The sequence below is a fragment of the Macrotis lagotis genome, chromosome 1, assembly GCF_037893015.1.
Source record: "Macrotis lagotis isolate mMagLag1 chromosome 1, bilby.v1.9.chrom.fasta, whole genome shotgun sequence".
Taxonomy (NCBI): domain Eukaryota; kingdom Metazoa; phylum Chordata; class Mammalia; order Peramelemorphia; family Peramelidae; genus Macrotis; species Macrotis lagotis.
The window spans coordinates 897,424,289-897,440,477 of record NC_133658.1 but is presented as its reverse complement, the minus strand read 5'-3'; the positions used below and the strand labels follow the sequence as shown (position 1 = coordinate 897,440,477).

The 16,189-nt window shown below is 35.1% G+C and overlaps 1 protein-coding gene across 2 annotated transcripts in view; it reads right to left on the bottom strand.

The window, feature by feature from the left end:
* Positions 1 to 16,189, bottom strand: part of GNB1 (G protein subunit beta 1) — a 108,480-nt gene that overhangs the window by 37,364 nt on the left and 54,927 nt on the right. For both annotated transcript variants that reach the window (XM_074218711.1, XM_074218710.1), the window contains exon 3: positions 1,695 to 1,801. In XM_074218711.1, the coding sequence (XP_074074812.1) occupies positions 1,695 to 1,751 (57 nt within the window). In that variant the 5' untranslated portion in view covers positions 1,752 to 1,801. The remainder of the gene's footprint in view (positions 1 to 1,694; positions 1,802 to 16,189) is intronic.

Genomic DNA, 16,189 nt, shown 5'->3' with positions numbered 1-16,189 from the left:
GCAAGCTATTTTTTCCCTGTCAAGTCTTCCTTTTCCTACTGCTGACCATACCATGAAGATAATAGTGTCTACTTGTGGTGTTAATAACCCTAACAAATACAGAAAAAGAAGTGAAAAGTGAAGAAAGCCCAAAGTTACATTTGAGGTCTTTTTAAAATTTAGCTTAACATTTCTTTTTAACATTGGAGGCGCATGTCATGTGAAAACTACTTTAAAAACGAACATTAAATAAAAACTACTGTTCAGGCTAATTTTCAGATTATTTTAAAAAAAGATAATCTCATTCCTATTTATCTCTCATTTTACACAACAGGTAGATACTTGAAAAGAGATGGAGGACAGTTTGGTGGTAAAGTGAATAATAGTCCCCCTGCCCTGGAGCCCTGGAGTCAGGAGGACTTGAGGTCACATCTGACCTAATACTTGACACTTACTAGCTGTTATGACCTTGGGCAAGTCACTTCAAACAAACAAATAAAAAAACAAAAAAACGAGAGAGAGAGAGAGAGAGAGAGAGAGAGAGAGAGAGAGAGAGAGAGTAATCTGATTTTCAATTGGAAGTGATTTCTAATTCTAGAGTTTTAATAATATTCTTAATCTCTGACAACCTCTTTAAGTAGGAATTCTTTAATAAAGTTCCTCTGATTTTAATTTTTTTAATAAAGTCCTTTTTGTTTAGGTTTGAAGATCTGAATACATTTCAGATGGTTTTAAAGCTGCACAGTTTGTAAAACAAACAAATTTTAAAAAATACTGCATCTAACTTTGCAAAGTGTTTCCATCTATTTATTGTTCCTTCTATCATTATAAAATCCCTCAAAATCCCTCAGATTCAAATGTAGGGGAATCCAGCTGTTTGTTGTTGTTCAGTCGGGTCTGGCTCTTCATGACCTCATTTCATATTTTCTTGGTAAAGACATTGGAATGGTTTGCCATTTCCTTCTTCAGCTTATTTTACAGAAGAGGAAACTGAGGTAAAGAGGATTAAATGGCTCCCCCAGGGTCACATAGCTAAGAATTATCTGAGGACAAATTTGAACTCAGGAAGGTGAGTCAGAAAGATCAGAGTTCAAATATGAGCTCAGACACTAACTTTGTGACCCTGAGCAAATCACTTAAGCCCTGCCTAAAAATGGAGAAGGAATTAGCAAACCACTCCAATATTTTTGCCAAGAAAACTCAATGGACAGTTGACCCACAGGATCAAAGAATCAAGATATGAATGAAAAACAATTGGGGAAAGCAGGTAATACAGTGGATAGTCTTGGGCCTGAAGTCGGGAAAACTCATTTTCCTGAGTTCAAAATCTTGTACCAGATGCTTATTAACTGTCTGATCCCTGATCTGTAATATGAGCTGGAAAAGGAAATGGCAAATCACTCTGGTGTCTCTACAAAGAAAACCCCAAAAAGGGTCCACGAAGAATTTGTTGGTAGTACTACAGAATTAAAAAAAAAAAGCTGAGATTAAGACTAAACAACACAAAGAAGTACTTTTAAATGTTAAAGAAATAAGATCTTTGTTTACTCAGGATATCCAATTCACTAGAAGAGGCTCTCTAAAGTTTGAGGCAATTATCTCCATCCCTCCTTTCTTTTTTCTAGGCAAACAATCACAAAACTTTCCTGGAAAGGATAAAAATGGTACCTATATAAGAATGATGAATAAATCTGAAGAAATGTTTAGTTACGTACTCTAATTTGGTTTTTCAGTTGCTCGGCCTCCTGCCGTAACTGGTCAAGCTCACTCATTTTCTGATCTTAAAAGATTTGCTTTGCAGATACCTCCAAGACTCACAGATCTGAAAAAGAAACATAGACACAAAGGATTAATATAAATATTGAAGGGCTCAACAAAGGATAAGCAAATTTTCTGACAGGCTGAGTATAATTCAACACCAATTCAGTTTTGGCTTCATAACCAGCTTGTATACATGTGTATGTTTGTATGTGTGTGTAAACACATGCTTTGTCATTGCTCATCAGCATGTTATAAAACCATAACTTAGTTAAGAGTTCTACAGATTCAAAAGTGTAGTTATAACTATCCATGCTAGCCTTTCAAACTTAATCTTATTTTATTTAAGAATATTTTCTGAATTTGTATTGCTAAACTTAAGGTAGTTGACTGCCTGACTTCAACATGTCCCTGATTTGTAATTGCAAGCCCTTATCAAACTATTCACAGGTTTCTGTGGCCAAAAGAATTTAATTGCCTTGTGGTCAATCCTATAGTAATTAGTTTCTCTGCAAGGAGCTAAACCAGTGTTCAAATGATAGTTGCCAAGCCATGAAGGCTTCTCTAGCTTGGAACAATTTGCCAGAGCTTACAATCTCTGAGAACAATCACTAAAAACTCAGTCTCCAACACATCATGGTGAGACATCAAAGAGCACTTTAGAAGATAATGGTTTAAGAAATAAAAAATCCTAAACTCAAGAAAAACCTTTCCACGTAGTGAAACAAAAGTCACTGAACTCTGTTATATGCATATAGATGCAATTTAAATAAAATGCAAAGTAACAGGCAAACCTCTTTAGGATAATGTTCACTGGACAACATACAAACAAGACACACGCACATGTCCTTGTTAGGGATTCACATATTTATATATGTACTTTTCTCCTCCTTGTGAAGAGTACTCCTGTTTCATACTGTGTATTTGTATCCTAACCTAATACCTGGTTCACAATAGGCACTGACTAATAACACCTTTTCATGTCTTGAAATCTGGCACAGTGGGTATGAATAAAAACTGAGAGTCATCAAGGGAAATGTGGTGGAGTACCATTACTTATTTGGAAAACTATCAAGAAACCAAGACAGCATTCAGTTTTGGAATCAAGAAGGATGCTGCTCCACCCTTCCCTCCAAAAGAAAGGAAAAAAAAAAGAAAAAAGTTATTTGTACTAGATTTTTGTTTTCACAAGGCAATAGGGTAAAGTGGACTACATATTTTTGAGGACCTTCCAGCTACAATCATACATCCTGTGTCAAGTCTATGAATTGAAACTTTTACTCTTTGCTCACCTACCAGTTGAACCTCTCAGGTCTTCTACTTAACTCAGCTTTCACTGCCTGGCATATAATAGGTTCCAAAGCCAAACCAAACCAAATCTAACTTCCTTATTCTAATTCTAGCATCTGAGATTCTCTATAATCTTATTCCCCCTTACATTTCCAGTCCTGTTTACATTCATATAACATTTCCTAGTTTTATTCACTCTCAATCTCATCCCTGTACATTTGCACATGTCCTTTTACAAAGGATAGGACCAAGAACAATGGACCCAATTTGGAATCTTGGCTCTGCTGCTTACTGTTTTGACAAGAATAATCTCTACAAGTTTTAGTTTTCATATATGTAAAATGAAAAGGCTGGATGAGATGACTTCTATCCTGTAGTCCTTTATCAATTCTAAAGTCATCAATCCCAAGACAATCCTTCTCCTTCCTTCCCAGATAGCACTAATTTCATGAAGTTTTCTAGTTAGAAGTCATTCCTCTTATCCCCATGCCTACCCTCATGTTTCTTTTTGAATTCTAGGGAATAAATCATTTTCTGCCTCGTTGACATATTCTTTTTCTTCTTCAAGATGTTAAGTTACCTGATGGTAAGGCCTGTTTTTTTTTTTTTAACATTCTCAGAGTCTAAGATTTTTAGATATGGGAATTTTAAAGTTCTTTTCTGAGTATAGGCCTGTGGCAAGGTGAAGAGGATAATTCAGGTCTTTTAAAACAAGTTAAAGTCTGACTGGATGTGCTCTTTTTTTCCTATTCAAATTTCTCTGTATCAGAATTCAAATATTCTTCTACTGAATTCTTAAAAAAGGGAGAATGCAATATCTAGCTTTCAGTATTTCCTACCTTCTCAGTTTAATCAATGACACAAGAGAAATGATTCATTAAAATACCAGGGAACAATAAGTTCTCTTAAGCCACACAACCTAAATATTTTGTTCCTAGCAATCAGAGCACTTAATACTGTACAAAATGACCTGTTTCTGAGGCTTCTTTCATCTTGACCTCAGGATAACGTAACACCTTTCACTACTCACCTCCTCCATGGAGTTATCCCCTTCTCATGCTGTCAAGGACACCAAGCTCCTCTCCCAGTTTTCTCCTGACTTTTCTTACAACTTTGTTGGTTTCTCTTCTTGACTTATTAATGCTATTACCAAGAAAAGAGCCAGCTAAAGGAGCCAAGATCAAAGTTATCTACATGCCATAATGTATGGGGAATCTAACAAAAGAGGTAAATTTAGCCTCATTGGTATCACAGAAACTAAGCGGATTAAAGCTCATAAATTAGAATATTATCCTGTACATTATTCTATATAATAAAGAAAACCTCAGAGGTGAAAGGGAAGATGAGGATATAAAGGTGGTGAAGCAGTATTTATTGTCTACTGAGAAGACATACTTGTGAGATGAAATTCTCACAAAGAACAAGAATAGAAAACACAAAAGATCAAGAGACAGAAACAGAAAGAATATTGCCATTTGAGCTTACTACAGCACATCTGGACAGAAAGAGGAAACAGATGAAAATTTGGGAAATAAAATTACAAATCTGAAAATTTGGAAAATAAAATTACAAACCTGAGGCTTTCCTCAAAGGAGAGCAGCTAATAACTTGATCCTTCAAAAATTGAAGGAAACAATGAAGAAATAGTTTTTTAAAATATGATTTTGAAGTAAAGGGAGATGTAAGGGTAGATGTGAAAAGGAAGAAGAAAAAAGATGAGCACATGTATGACATAGCTTGTGGAAGACTGCAGAAGAGGGAGCTGGACCACCTTTGAGAAAATGCAGAATTCTTTGAAGGACCCCAAGTTTCTCTTTGAATTAAAGTCATATTTTAAAAAGATAATATTCTTCTGGTAATATGACCAAGGAATATTAATTTCCAAAAAAGTGAATTAGACAGACATGTGACTACTCATAGGAAAAAAGATACAAGAAAAGCATTGTGGAGGATGGCATTCACAAAACATGTGGGGCAGACTCATGGTGAGAATAAACTGGTATTTCCCCTCCTCTTCCAATGATAACAGACCTAGAGGAAAGTTCCTTCAGATCCAGGGAGAATCTTACCTAACCTGTTGCAACCTCATTTCCCTCCCCAAATGCATGATACTTGTACTATGTTTTTTGGTAGAATGAGGGAGCGGAGAAAATGTTTTGGAAATCAAAGTTAACAATGAACAACCAAAATCATAAAAGAAAAAAAGTATCTGCTCAAAATGTTTACAATTAAATATATGTATAATGGTTAAAAAGTGCAAACAGATATGCCCAGAAAACGAATGGCTGAAAATATTATGACCAATGAGATATAACAATACAGAAAAACAGTAAATACAAAAAAGTGCTGAAGGATCTAACAGGGATGTGGCTAAGGGACTTTGAAGTCAAAGCTGAACATGTATGCAATGACTATAATAATCTCTCCAAAGAAAATAAAATCAATTCAGACAGACCTGGAAAACTATACAAGGGAGAGAAAAAAGAAAGCAGCACTATTTTGTTGTATTGTTAGCTCACAGAATGCTATGGGTTTTAAGATTTTATTGTTTTTTGGGGTAGCTAGGTGGTGCAGTGGAGAGAGCACTGGTCCTGGAGTCAGGAGGACCTGAGTACAAATTCAAGCTCAGACACTTAATAATTACATAACTGTGTGACCATAGGTATGTCACTTAAGTTCAATGCCTTGCAAAAAAACTAAAAAGAAATTTTTTTATTGTTTTTGTTAATTGTCATTAAGTTTATAATAAAAAATTCTATAGTAGCTATGTTGAATCTTATATGACAATGAAAAAACACAGATACCAAAAATCTGTTTGAGGAAAAGATAATGAGTTTGACTTTGGATGAGCTGAGTTTGAGGCATTAGCGGGAACTCCAGGAATGAGATAAAAGTACTTGATAATCTTTCAACAGTACAAAATTCAATGCATAACAGGATTCTGTTCAAAAACCTTTTTGTAGTTCTACTATGTACTAAATAAAAAACTATTATTAACAAATTTCTATAGCGTTCTAAAGGTATGCAAAATACCTTTCCAAAATAACCACATAAGATATGTAGTATAAATGTAATTATGCACATTTTATAAATCAAAAAACAAAAACAAAAACTCTGAAAGGTAACCTCAATTAAGTCAACAAGTATAAAGTCTGTTTTATTAAGGGTAAAGCATGATGTTAAGCCCTGGGATACAAAGAAAAGCATAAACAGTTTCTACCTTCAAGCAATTCCTAGTCCAATGGGGAGACAACAAATGGATAAATTGGAGGCAATTCATTCTAGAAGGAAGGTTTTTAAGAACTTGGAACAAAGAGAAGGAATTTTGCAAACGATAAACTTTTAGTTCAGATGAAGGAAGACAAAAAGTGTAGAAAACATAAAATTCCATGTACAGAGACAGTCAGGGAAAGAAAGATCATCTTGTGCAAGACAAGAGGGCAAAGTATAAGGTTTGGAAAGGTAAGAAGGGTCTGGGAAATAAAGAGTTTTCAAGGTCACCCAAAGGACTTCTATCTGGGGGATACAAAAGGGAATGGGGATGCTAGTGGATAAGGGTGGGTGACATTTGAGAAAGATGATATATAATTTGTCTATGGTCACGCAGCTGATAAAGTCTATGTAATAAACACTGCCTTTCTCATTGCCTCAGACTGACATTCAAGATGATGCCCAATCCATTCCAGTCTTACATTTCCAATCTTTTTCACACTATTTGCCCAACAAACTGGATGACTTACAAGTCCTTATACATGTCCTATTTCCTCAAATCTGAAAAAATTGCTCACACTGATTCTTTTTTTTTTTTTTTTTAGGTTTTTGCAAGGCAAATGGGGTTAAGTGGCTTGCCCAAGGCCACACAGCTAGGTAATTATTAAGTGTCTGAGACTGGATTTGAACCCAGGTACTCCTGACTCCAAGGCCGGTGCTTTATCCACTATGCCACCTAGCCGCCCCTTCCTAACACACTGATTCTTAAAAGCCTAGAAGTCCTCTCCCTCTACCCTTCCCAGATCTGTGACCCTTGAAACTTGTAAAACTCAACCTAGATGTCCTTTCTTTGTGAAGCATCCCTTGATCTTTCTAGTCATTGATTCTTTCTCCTTATTCAAAGTGTAAGGAAATACTTCTTATGCACTTGTTTTTATTTTTATTATAGTTGGGTGTGTATATCACAAACTCCTACCAGATCATAAGCTTCATAAGAGCTTGGATTTAGGTTCCATTCTATCTTTGTATCTCCCTTAGCACCTGGCATAGTATTTGGTTATGAAGTCCAAAGTGCTTATGTATAAAATTTTGTATCTCTGGGTGTGAAATAAATATGAATGGAATAAATGAGATGTGTTTGTTCATGGAAAAAGTACAGAAAGGTGGGTACTGTTGGTAACTTTATTTAAGTAGGTATCTTCAAACTTAATATTACCATGATTCTAAATATGACCCCTAGCATAATAAAACTATCATCCATCTTACTACATGAGTCTAAATGTGGATGAGTTATGAGCTATATCCAGTACTTTACAATCATCTATTTGAACTCTGTAAACTTATTAAATAACACATATTTAACTGGATTTTTCACAGAGTAGAGAAGCTTTTTGTCTAATTTCTGTCCAAAACCTAGAGATAAATGATGTTTTGCTTGGATAACAGAACAAACAAGAGTTATCTACATGGGACACTTAATAAATGCAATGTGACATCACAGCTCATCAACGGAGTCTCAAAAACTTCTGCATTACTGTGGATTGCTTTTAAATTTTAAATTGCAAAAAAAAAAGTATGACATTGAGTTGAGACTAGCTCTTTTCTCCTCTATCAGCTAATTTAAATCATGTAATAGAGATTTTGAGGAAGATTCTATTGTTAGTTTTTGGTTTTGGAAATTCAGAACTATGTTCATGAGTTCACTCTATTTGGTACTGAAGAGTAAATCTTCAAATTAAAAAAAATCCACAAGTATGCTTTTCATGGTCAAAAGGCTTACCAAAGAGGTTCAAGCATAAAATGCAATGGTTTTATCTTCAGGAATGATGGTGTTGGGAATAATTCTAATCAGGATTATTTTAAGGTCAGGGATAATCTTTAAAAAGGCATTTGTGTGCCTGGATGGTTAGCTGAGTTGATTAAAATATGAATGTAATGAGGCCAAGGTCACAGGTTTGATCACTCTTCTAGGCAGATAACTTTTGGAACTACAGAATGCACCTCTAAACTCTGGTAATTTCAATATTATATTGAAAATTAAATTTTTCACTTTCATATGAAGGGCAGTGCCTAATCACAAAAAAGAATTCAATAAGAAATTGGTCATGAAAATTTACTTACCCTCCACATTCAGTCAGGTGCCAAGATCCATGACCTCTTTGGCATTCATGCTCTCCTCTCTATTCTTATAGCCACCACCCTCTCACCTCTTGCTCAGACTACTATGCTATTGGCTTTGGTCTCTGGCCTGCAGGGGTTCGTTCCTCTTTCCAGTCTATTCTCTACCCAAGTATCAAATGAGAGATAAAGCAAATCTCAAGTGTGATTTGGGAATCCCAATGTCTGACCTAAAAGCCTGGCTTTATCACTTATCTCTATGGGCATCAATTTTCTCATCTCTAATAAAAAACAAAGAAGGTTAGATTAGATACTTCCTAAGGTCCCATTGATCCAGAACAATAATTCTATAAACTATGTCATCTCAACTTAAAACTTTTCAGTGATTTTCTACTGTTTTTAGGATAAAATAGAAAATCCCCAAATTGGCAATTAAAGCCTTCCTAAACAATCTGGTTCCCACTTGCCTTTCTAATTTTATCTGATAAGATATTCTGCCTTTACTACACTTTCTGTTCCAGTTAACTTAGTTTGCTCATAGTCCACTCTAAACACATTCTCTCTCAACCTCTGACTGTTCCATGTCTGGAAAGCCCTGGGTATTCTTTTCTCAGTTGTCTTGTAGAATTTTGGGGGTTCTTCAAGTCATATCTGGGCTGTCACTCTCATATGCACCTTAGGTCATATAAGTTCCTTGAAGAAAGAGAGTATCTTTTCATTCTTATTGCCTTAAATGTACTATGTGCTCAGATTTAACAAATTTCATATTGTATTAAATTCAAAGGGTTCATTTCTTCTACTGTATCTTGAAGGAATTTACATCTAAAGAGGGAAAAGCTATCATTCAACAAAGGTTTTTTTTTTACTTTAATGTTCAAAAAAATTAAAAATCTGTATTAATCAACACTCTGACATCTAGGTCTGCTACAGAAAATTGATGAGATTAGCATTTACTATTTCTATTACAAAATGTTTTCTTTTAGTTTAGTTGAACAATTTCATACCAGAAAAGTTGTTTTGAAATTCAGAAATATTTCTAAATTATTTAAGTAAAGACATTCAATAAACAGCAATTTATAATATATTCACAATGCTTCAAAACAAACAAACCAACCTCTCAAAAGCCCTCAGGTGAAGAAAACATTGTACGCAAACTACAAATATGAATTAGTTCATCATGTCCCTAGGAGTAAAGACAGCAATTTATATAGACTTAGATTTTACTCACTTCAGTCTGTTCTATTTCTCATCACCATCCCTTGTCTTCCAAAGCCTTATGAAAGCTGTACTATTCATGTTTATGTAGATGTAGATTTCTTCTCTCTTCCAGTTCCAATGTCATTGTTAAGCTCTAAGAGTGATGAATCAGCGCACTTAGTCGTTCAAATCCACTAAGACAAATTCTGCTGAGAGTCTTAGTCTGTTCTCCTTTCTGACCCATATTTATCATCATGTTTTTATTTATCTTTGCTTTTAAGATTTTCCATTAGAAACTTCATTCAGCATGTCCATCAGCAAGCCACGGGAATGAAGTACTTTGTTTCTCCTTGGTCTGTGGTGATCCTCATTTTTACAGTACAAAATAAGAAAGAGGCTTGCGAATTGTGACTATTAACTCCACTATGTTAGTTTTCAGTGTAGTGAAGTTCTAGATAGGTCCAAGGGAAAGCCTAATGGAGTGGTGCCTGAGCTTAATCCCACTCTGGTTCTGTTGGGTCTCCTTGGTTTCAGGGGTGACAGACTATAGTAAGACCAGATGCCTTGCAAGGTTCCTTCCAGAGCCAAGTACTATGATCTCATCTTTTCCTCAGCCACTATATAGGAAATTCAGACTCTTCTGGAGGAGCTTCTTTATTGTCCTAACAAGCTATATTATTTCTCGGAACCATCCCCCTCTCTCCACCAGCAGGCACGACTACCATAATTTAGGCCTTTAGTATCATCTATCACTTCAGCTCCTGAAATACATCCTAATTGACCTTCTAATTCATTCCATTCAATCCATTCTCCTTCTTACTTACAAAATGATTTCTTAAAATGTAGGTCTAACCATGTCATTCTCGTTATTCAAAAGTCTCCTTATTAACCCTTGGTTTGGCCCAGAATGCCCTTCAGCAATCTGGCCTCATCCTATTCCTTATACAATCCCCTTTCCCTCATCTCTGTCTTTGTACTTGTTATTTTCCTCATACCTGTAACGTACTGTCATCTCTGCTTTCTACCTCACAAAAAAAAAGTCTCAAATCAAGCACCTTCTTCTTTCCAAGAAGTCTGTCCTGATCTCAGACCATCTTGTACCTGTTCTGAACCTCTCTAGATGGCTACCACCTGCTGTCCTTCTTCAAGGAGAGGAACTGCTCCTCTTTGTCTGCATCCCTAGCACTGAACAGAGGGCCTGGCCCAAAAGTGGGCACAGAATAAATGTCCACTGACTGGTATTTCCAGGAAATATTCTACTTCTAGTTACAAAATATGGTGCTTCCCCATTTTACATTATAAATTACTAGAATACATCAAAAATTAAGCAAAAATTATAAGGAAGCTAACTAAAATGAGGACAACCCAAAGTAAAGGCCAAAAGAAATAAAATGGAATACAAAGAAAATAATTAAGCTAATATTTACAATGAGCCATAACAAAATAAGAGATTAATTTCCTTAGTTTGTTTTCCTAATATTATAACAAATGATGTATGATAAAAATTATATAATGTAAATCATATAAACTTTATTAGCAAAATTTTAACCTGATTTTCTCAAAGCAAGAACATTTAAAAACAATATATCATTTCAATAATTTTATCTTTCAATTTGGAGGGACTTTTCTATATCAACAAGATAGAAGTGTACTCAAACACGCAAACTTTAGACTACTGACCCAATATATTAATAGGAATGGACTGCTCTCTTATACTGATTTTCATCTGTCTTTTACTCAATGTAAAAAGATGACATTCTAAGAACACTAGGGAAAGTTGAAGATAAGCGTCAGATCAATCAATGGGACTTTTTTTATTTATTGGTTAATTGATTAATTTAAGGATTGGAAAAAATCTGTTATGGCCATACTATTATACTTTTAGGAGTTTTTGTGTTAATATATGTATCACCTATCCTATAGTAGTTTGACTTTAATGTGAGTCTGCAGCTTACTATAGTTTCAATACATATATTTCAAAGGTTTGTGTTTTGAAAAATAACAATAAAAATACACTTATATATAGCTACATACCTATGCATAATTTGCATACATACATTTCAATAAATCTATTACGTTATTTGATGAACATCAGAACTGCAATCTTATTGACATTTAAGTTCTTTAAATGTAAGTCACTTACAAGTTTGGTTAGACAGTATTTAACCTCAGTTTTATAAACAAAAAACTTTTCAAAAAAGGTAACATTATCATATTGGCTGTCCTAAAGTTTTTGTAGCTTATCTGACAGGAAAGGATCTTTTATGATATTTATTAAATAAATGAAATATTTATTTAATCTGATAGCCATTAGTAGAAAAGTTATCCTGTGAATTTTGTTGAACTAGATATAGTTCATCTTCACAATAAAGAGGGATCACCTGAAAGTTTAGGTAGTTAGTGCTGGCTGTCTGAGTACAAATAAAGGAATAACTTCGTTTTAGGGCAAACCAAACTTAAATTAGCATACAAGTTACAAGCCTATCATGAATTTTAATATTAGAAAGATTCTTCATAGGCCTTTAAAATAGTTATACATTAATGCCACACTTACCTTTGTTTCCCTTGAACCTAGTCCTAGGTTTTCTCAAAATAGGTTTCTTCACCAGGCTTCTTCACCAGGCTCAAATAAAATAGTTGTCAACGAGTTGAATATACTAATTGGGTCTCTGCCTCAAGTCTAAATCCTCTTAATCTTGTTGACCAAAGAAAAAAATCTCATTAATTCTTACTTTGAAAGACATCTAGGGGCGGCTAGGTGGCGTAGTGGATAAAGCACCGGCCTTGGAGTCAGGAGTACCTGGGTTCAAATCCGACCTCAGACACTAAGTTACCTAGCTGTGTGGCTTCGGGCAAGCCACTTAACCCCATTTGCCTTTGCAAAAACCTAAAAAAACAAACGAAAGACATCTAAATGTAAGCCCAGTGGGGGGGATAGATTATACTTCAAAGACCTGAACTTCTAATTTTGTTTTCTTAAAAAGTATAAATGCAGTGCAAACTAGAAATATGGTATTATGTTATTCATTACTTTAAATGGGCAACATTTAAAGAAAAGGAAAATTAAATTTAAACAATGGCTCTTATATTAGAAAAAGGAAGCAATATAGTATATAGTTCAAAGAATAACTGATGAGTCTAAAGATCAAAGTTCTAAATCCTGACTGACGATTATCAGTCAAATGATCCAGGGCAAGTCATTTCCCCAGTGTCTCCTGTCTGCTATAAAATACTGGGTTGGGCTAGCCAAGTGTCTAAAGTCTCATTGAGTTTTAAATATCTGAGGGATTTTTAGACTGATAATTCTAAACTCTTTCTTTCCAAGTCTTTAAAACCGACTGGGTAATAGTTCTAAACCTCTGATACTACCTAGAAGTGTAGGCATGGAGGAAAGAGGGCAATCCACCTCAACTTCCTGCTCCAAGAAGGCACACTGAGCTAGTTCTGATATAATTTTGCTTGTGGGGTGCATTATGTTCTCCTTTGCTATTATTTTTGCTCCTCCTAAGATGCTGGCAGGAAGATTCATACTCTAACAGTTTGAGATGGATCTGGTAGAGAAAGGGAAAGAAATGGAAGAGGGACCTGTGCTTGTCTTTGTGTGGACTTAAATCTACTAACTGCCAGACTCTTAAGGTTGCCATCTCCCTGTAAAGGACAAAGTCTCCTTTCAAGAAAAGTTCCGACAAGCCCATAGCTCTCTTGGTGGTATGGAACCATGTCTAACCTGCCCTGCATTGTAGATGTCAACGTGTATAGGTAGCTGTGGAAGCAAGTTTCCCAATACCTCAAGCAAACATTAGCCTACTTAGAACACCTGTCTTGGCTCTCCTGAACTCCCTTTGCCCACTGTCTCTTCTTGACCCCCAAATTCATCTTCTCTATCCCATGTCCTCACTTTGTTGAGTCATCTTCTACCCTTCTCTAGTTTACCATGCTACCTATATGACCCAGTTCCTTCCTCTTATTATCCAACCTTGTCGCCTCCCTCTCCCAGTAGGTTCCTTTTAACTTCTCCTCAAGCTACTAATTCTCATTCTATTTATCCTCAATCTCCTACCATGTTATTATTCCTCTACTTCTCCAATTCCTCCAGGCCTTGGTCCATTTTTTTGTCATTTTGGACATATGCCTAACTTCTTTACTCATCCAACCAGAATAGGTGCTCATTTTTTGTTCATTAATTTACTCTATTAACCCTGATTTACAATATGAATAGCTTTTCCTGTAATATATCTTCCAACTCCCTTGGATCAAAATATCTTGTAGATCATAGTATGACTCTAAATTCAACTCCTCTGGCAAGTCTTCCTTAGTTAATGTATGAATATATCAAGCATCTGTGATTTCATTGAGTATAGGAGAACTACCAGGAGCCCTTCCACTGAAACAGCTCAAACTCTGTCTATAATTTAGGACAGGGTCGTCCAAAATGTGACCTGCAGTGTGATTTTATGTAGCCAACCTAAGGGTTTTAATTTTCATGTGTGTAAAAGATAAAATAATAATTTGCATGGATGTGTATTAGATTTTTTAATTCCATCACTAATAAATTATCTTGTTGATGTTAATTTTCTTTGGTGTTTTTAAAAGTGTTATGCATGGAACACATTGCACGGAATTTTCAACTGCTCTGTGGGATGCATTCCACCTGTATGATGCAGACTAGTCAGTATGCACCTACCTTTATAATGTTGTGTTGTTTTGTGTTTACTTTCAAGCTTTGCAACTTTGCCTTTGGTATTAATGACTCATGTTCCCCCACTTTCTAAGAAATCAAAAGTATCATGACTTTTTGTAGAGCTTGCTAAACCTAACTAAATTAAGACTACAAATTAACTACTGGATTAATATATTGTATTTTTATTCTGGGTGTGGCCCTTGAATAATTATTTTATTTTAATATGGTCCTAAGATAACCTAAGGTTAGACAGTCCTGACTTAGGAGATAAATGTTACCAAGTTGCTTGAGGTACTGTCCAGGGTTACAGAGGTGTCCTATTTCCCACTGCCCAAACTAACACTCCCTTCACAATGCCATACTGTGGAAGAGGTTTCAGTTCCTGTTCTTATAAGGTCATTTCAGTTACTATTGTGTCTTCTGTCCAATTAATTAAAACAACTGTCCAACAACAACAAATAAAGCCAGTAGTGAGGCCCCATGAGTTACAGATTTAAGAATGAGGATTTACAGAGTACAGATGGGAGTAATTATCGCCTAAGTTAGTCAACCTAAAAGAAAAGAATGGGGTAGGATGAAGAGAAGTTAAACCAAAGAGATGCTATACTGTGGAACCTTAATTATTCTTCAACATAATTTTAATAACCTTTGAATTTTCTTTTATCCTTCTCAAGCATTTATACAATCAATTCTTTAAAAATGTTTTAAAATATATTTTGTCTTTGTATATACTTAATTTCAAAACAACTCTCCTCAATAAACCATCCCTTAAGACAAGGAATAAAAGATGTACAGAATAAAAACAGTTGAGCAAAACTAACCACATATTAACTGAGTCTGTTGGTATATGCGATAGTCTAGGAAGGGTATATTTTCTTCTCTCTCTACTGGTAACAAATTTGGTTATTAGAAATTACATTAAAAAAACTTAAAAATTATATTGCTCAGTTTTGTTTTTCTATTACTTCCACTTACCATTTTGTAGTCTACTGGGGGTAGCTAGTCAGGATGGTGGATAGACTACAGGCCCTACTATAATTATAAGAAAACCTGAATTCAAATCCAGCCTTGTGAACTTAGTTGCTGGGATGGTCACTTAACCTCTGTTTGCCTCAATTTTCTCCTCTGTAAAATGAGGGTAATAAGAGTAAGGGTTGTTGTGAGGCTCAAATGAAATAATAATTGTAAAATACTTAGTAAGTAGCACAGTGCCTGGCACATAGAAAGAGCTATATGAATGTTTAGCTGCTTTTATCATTATATTCTTCATCTGGTTCTATTTACTCCACATAGTTCATAAGTATTCTCAAGTATTGCTGAATTTTTCATATTCATAATTTCTTATGTTGAGTGATTATGAGGCAATACTCAAATTAGATCCACTTAGCAGTTTGTTTGTCCATTTCCCAGTCAATAGGCTATGCTATTCAATTTTATACTCGTATTTTTTATCTGATATTGCTCTGCAATTATTCAAGCCATTCTGACATCATTTTCTGTTGTAGTCTATGCATTTACATGAAAGTACTCTTTCCTGTAACTAGTCTCAAGATTTGTTTCTGTTTTAAGGTGTTAACTTTTAAAATTCCAAAATATGAGCAGTCAAGACTTTAAGGTTAAAAGGAATCTATGAAAAAGGTGTTTTTATGGTAGAAGGTAGGAGAAACTAGTTAAAGAATTTAGAAGAAGGTGGGTAAATGAATTCTGATGGCTTTCCTAGTGGACATAAACCAACTATTTTTTTAATATTCTGCTAAGTACTTAGAGGCTGGAGATCCCTGTTTTAAAGATCATTCTATCCAAGAAATTTCACATGAAGTATTGAAAAATGAATTTGACAGGGGTGGCTAGGTGGCACAGTGGATAAAGCCCTGGCCCTGGAGTCAGGAGTACCCGAGTTCAAATCCGGCCTCAGACACTTAATGATTACCTAGCTGTGTGGCCTTTGGCAAGGCA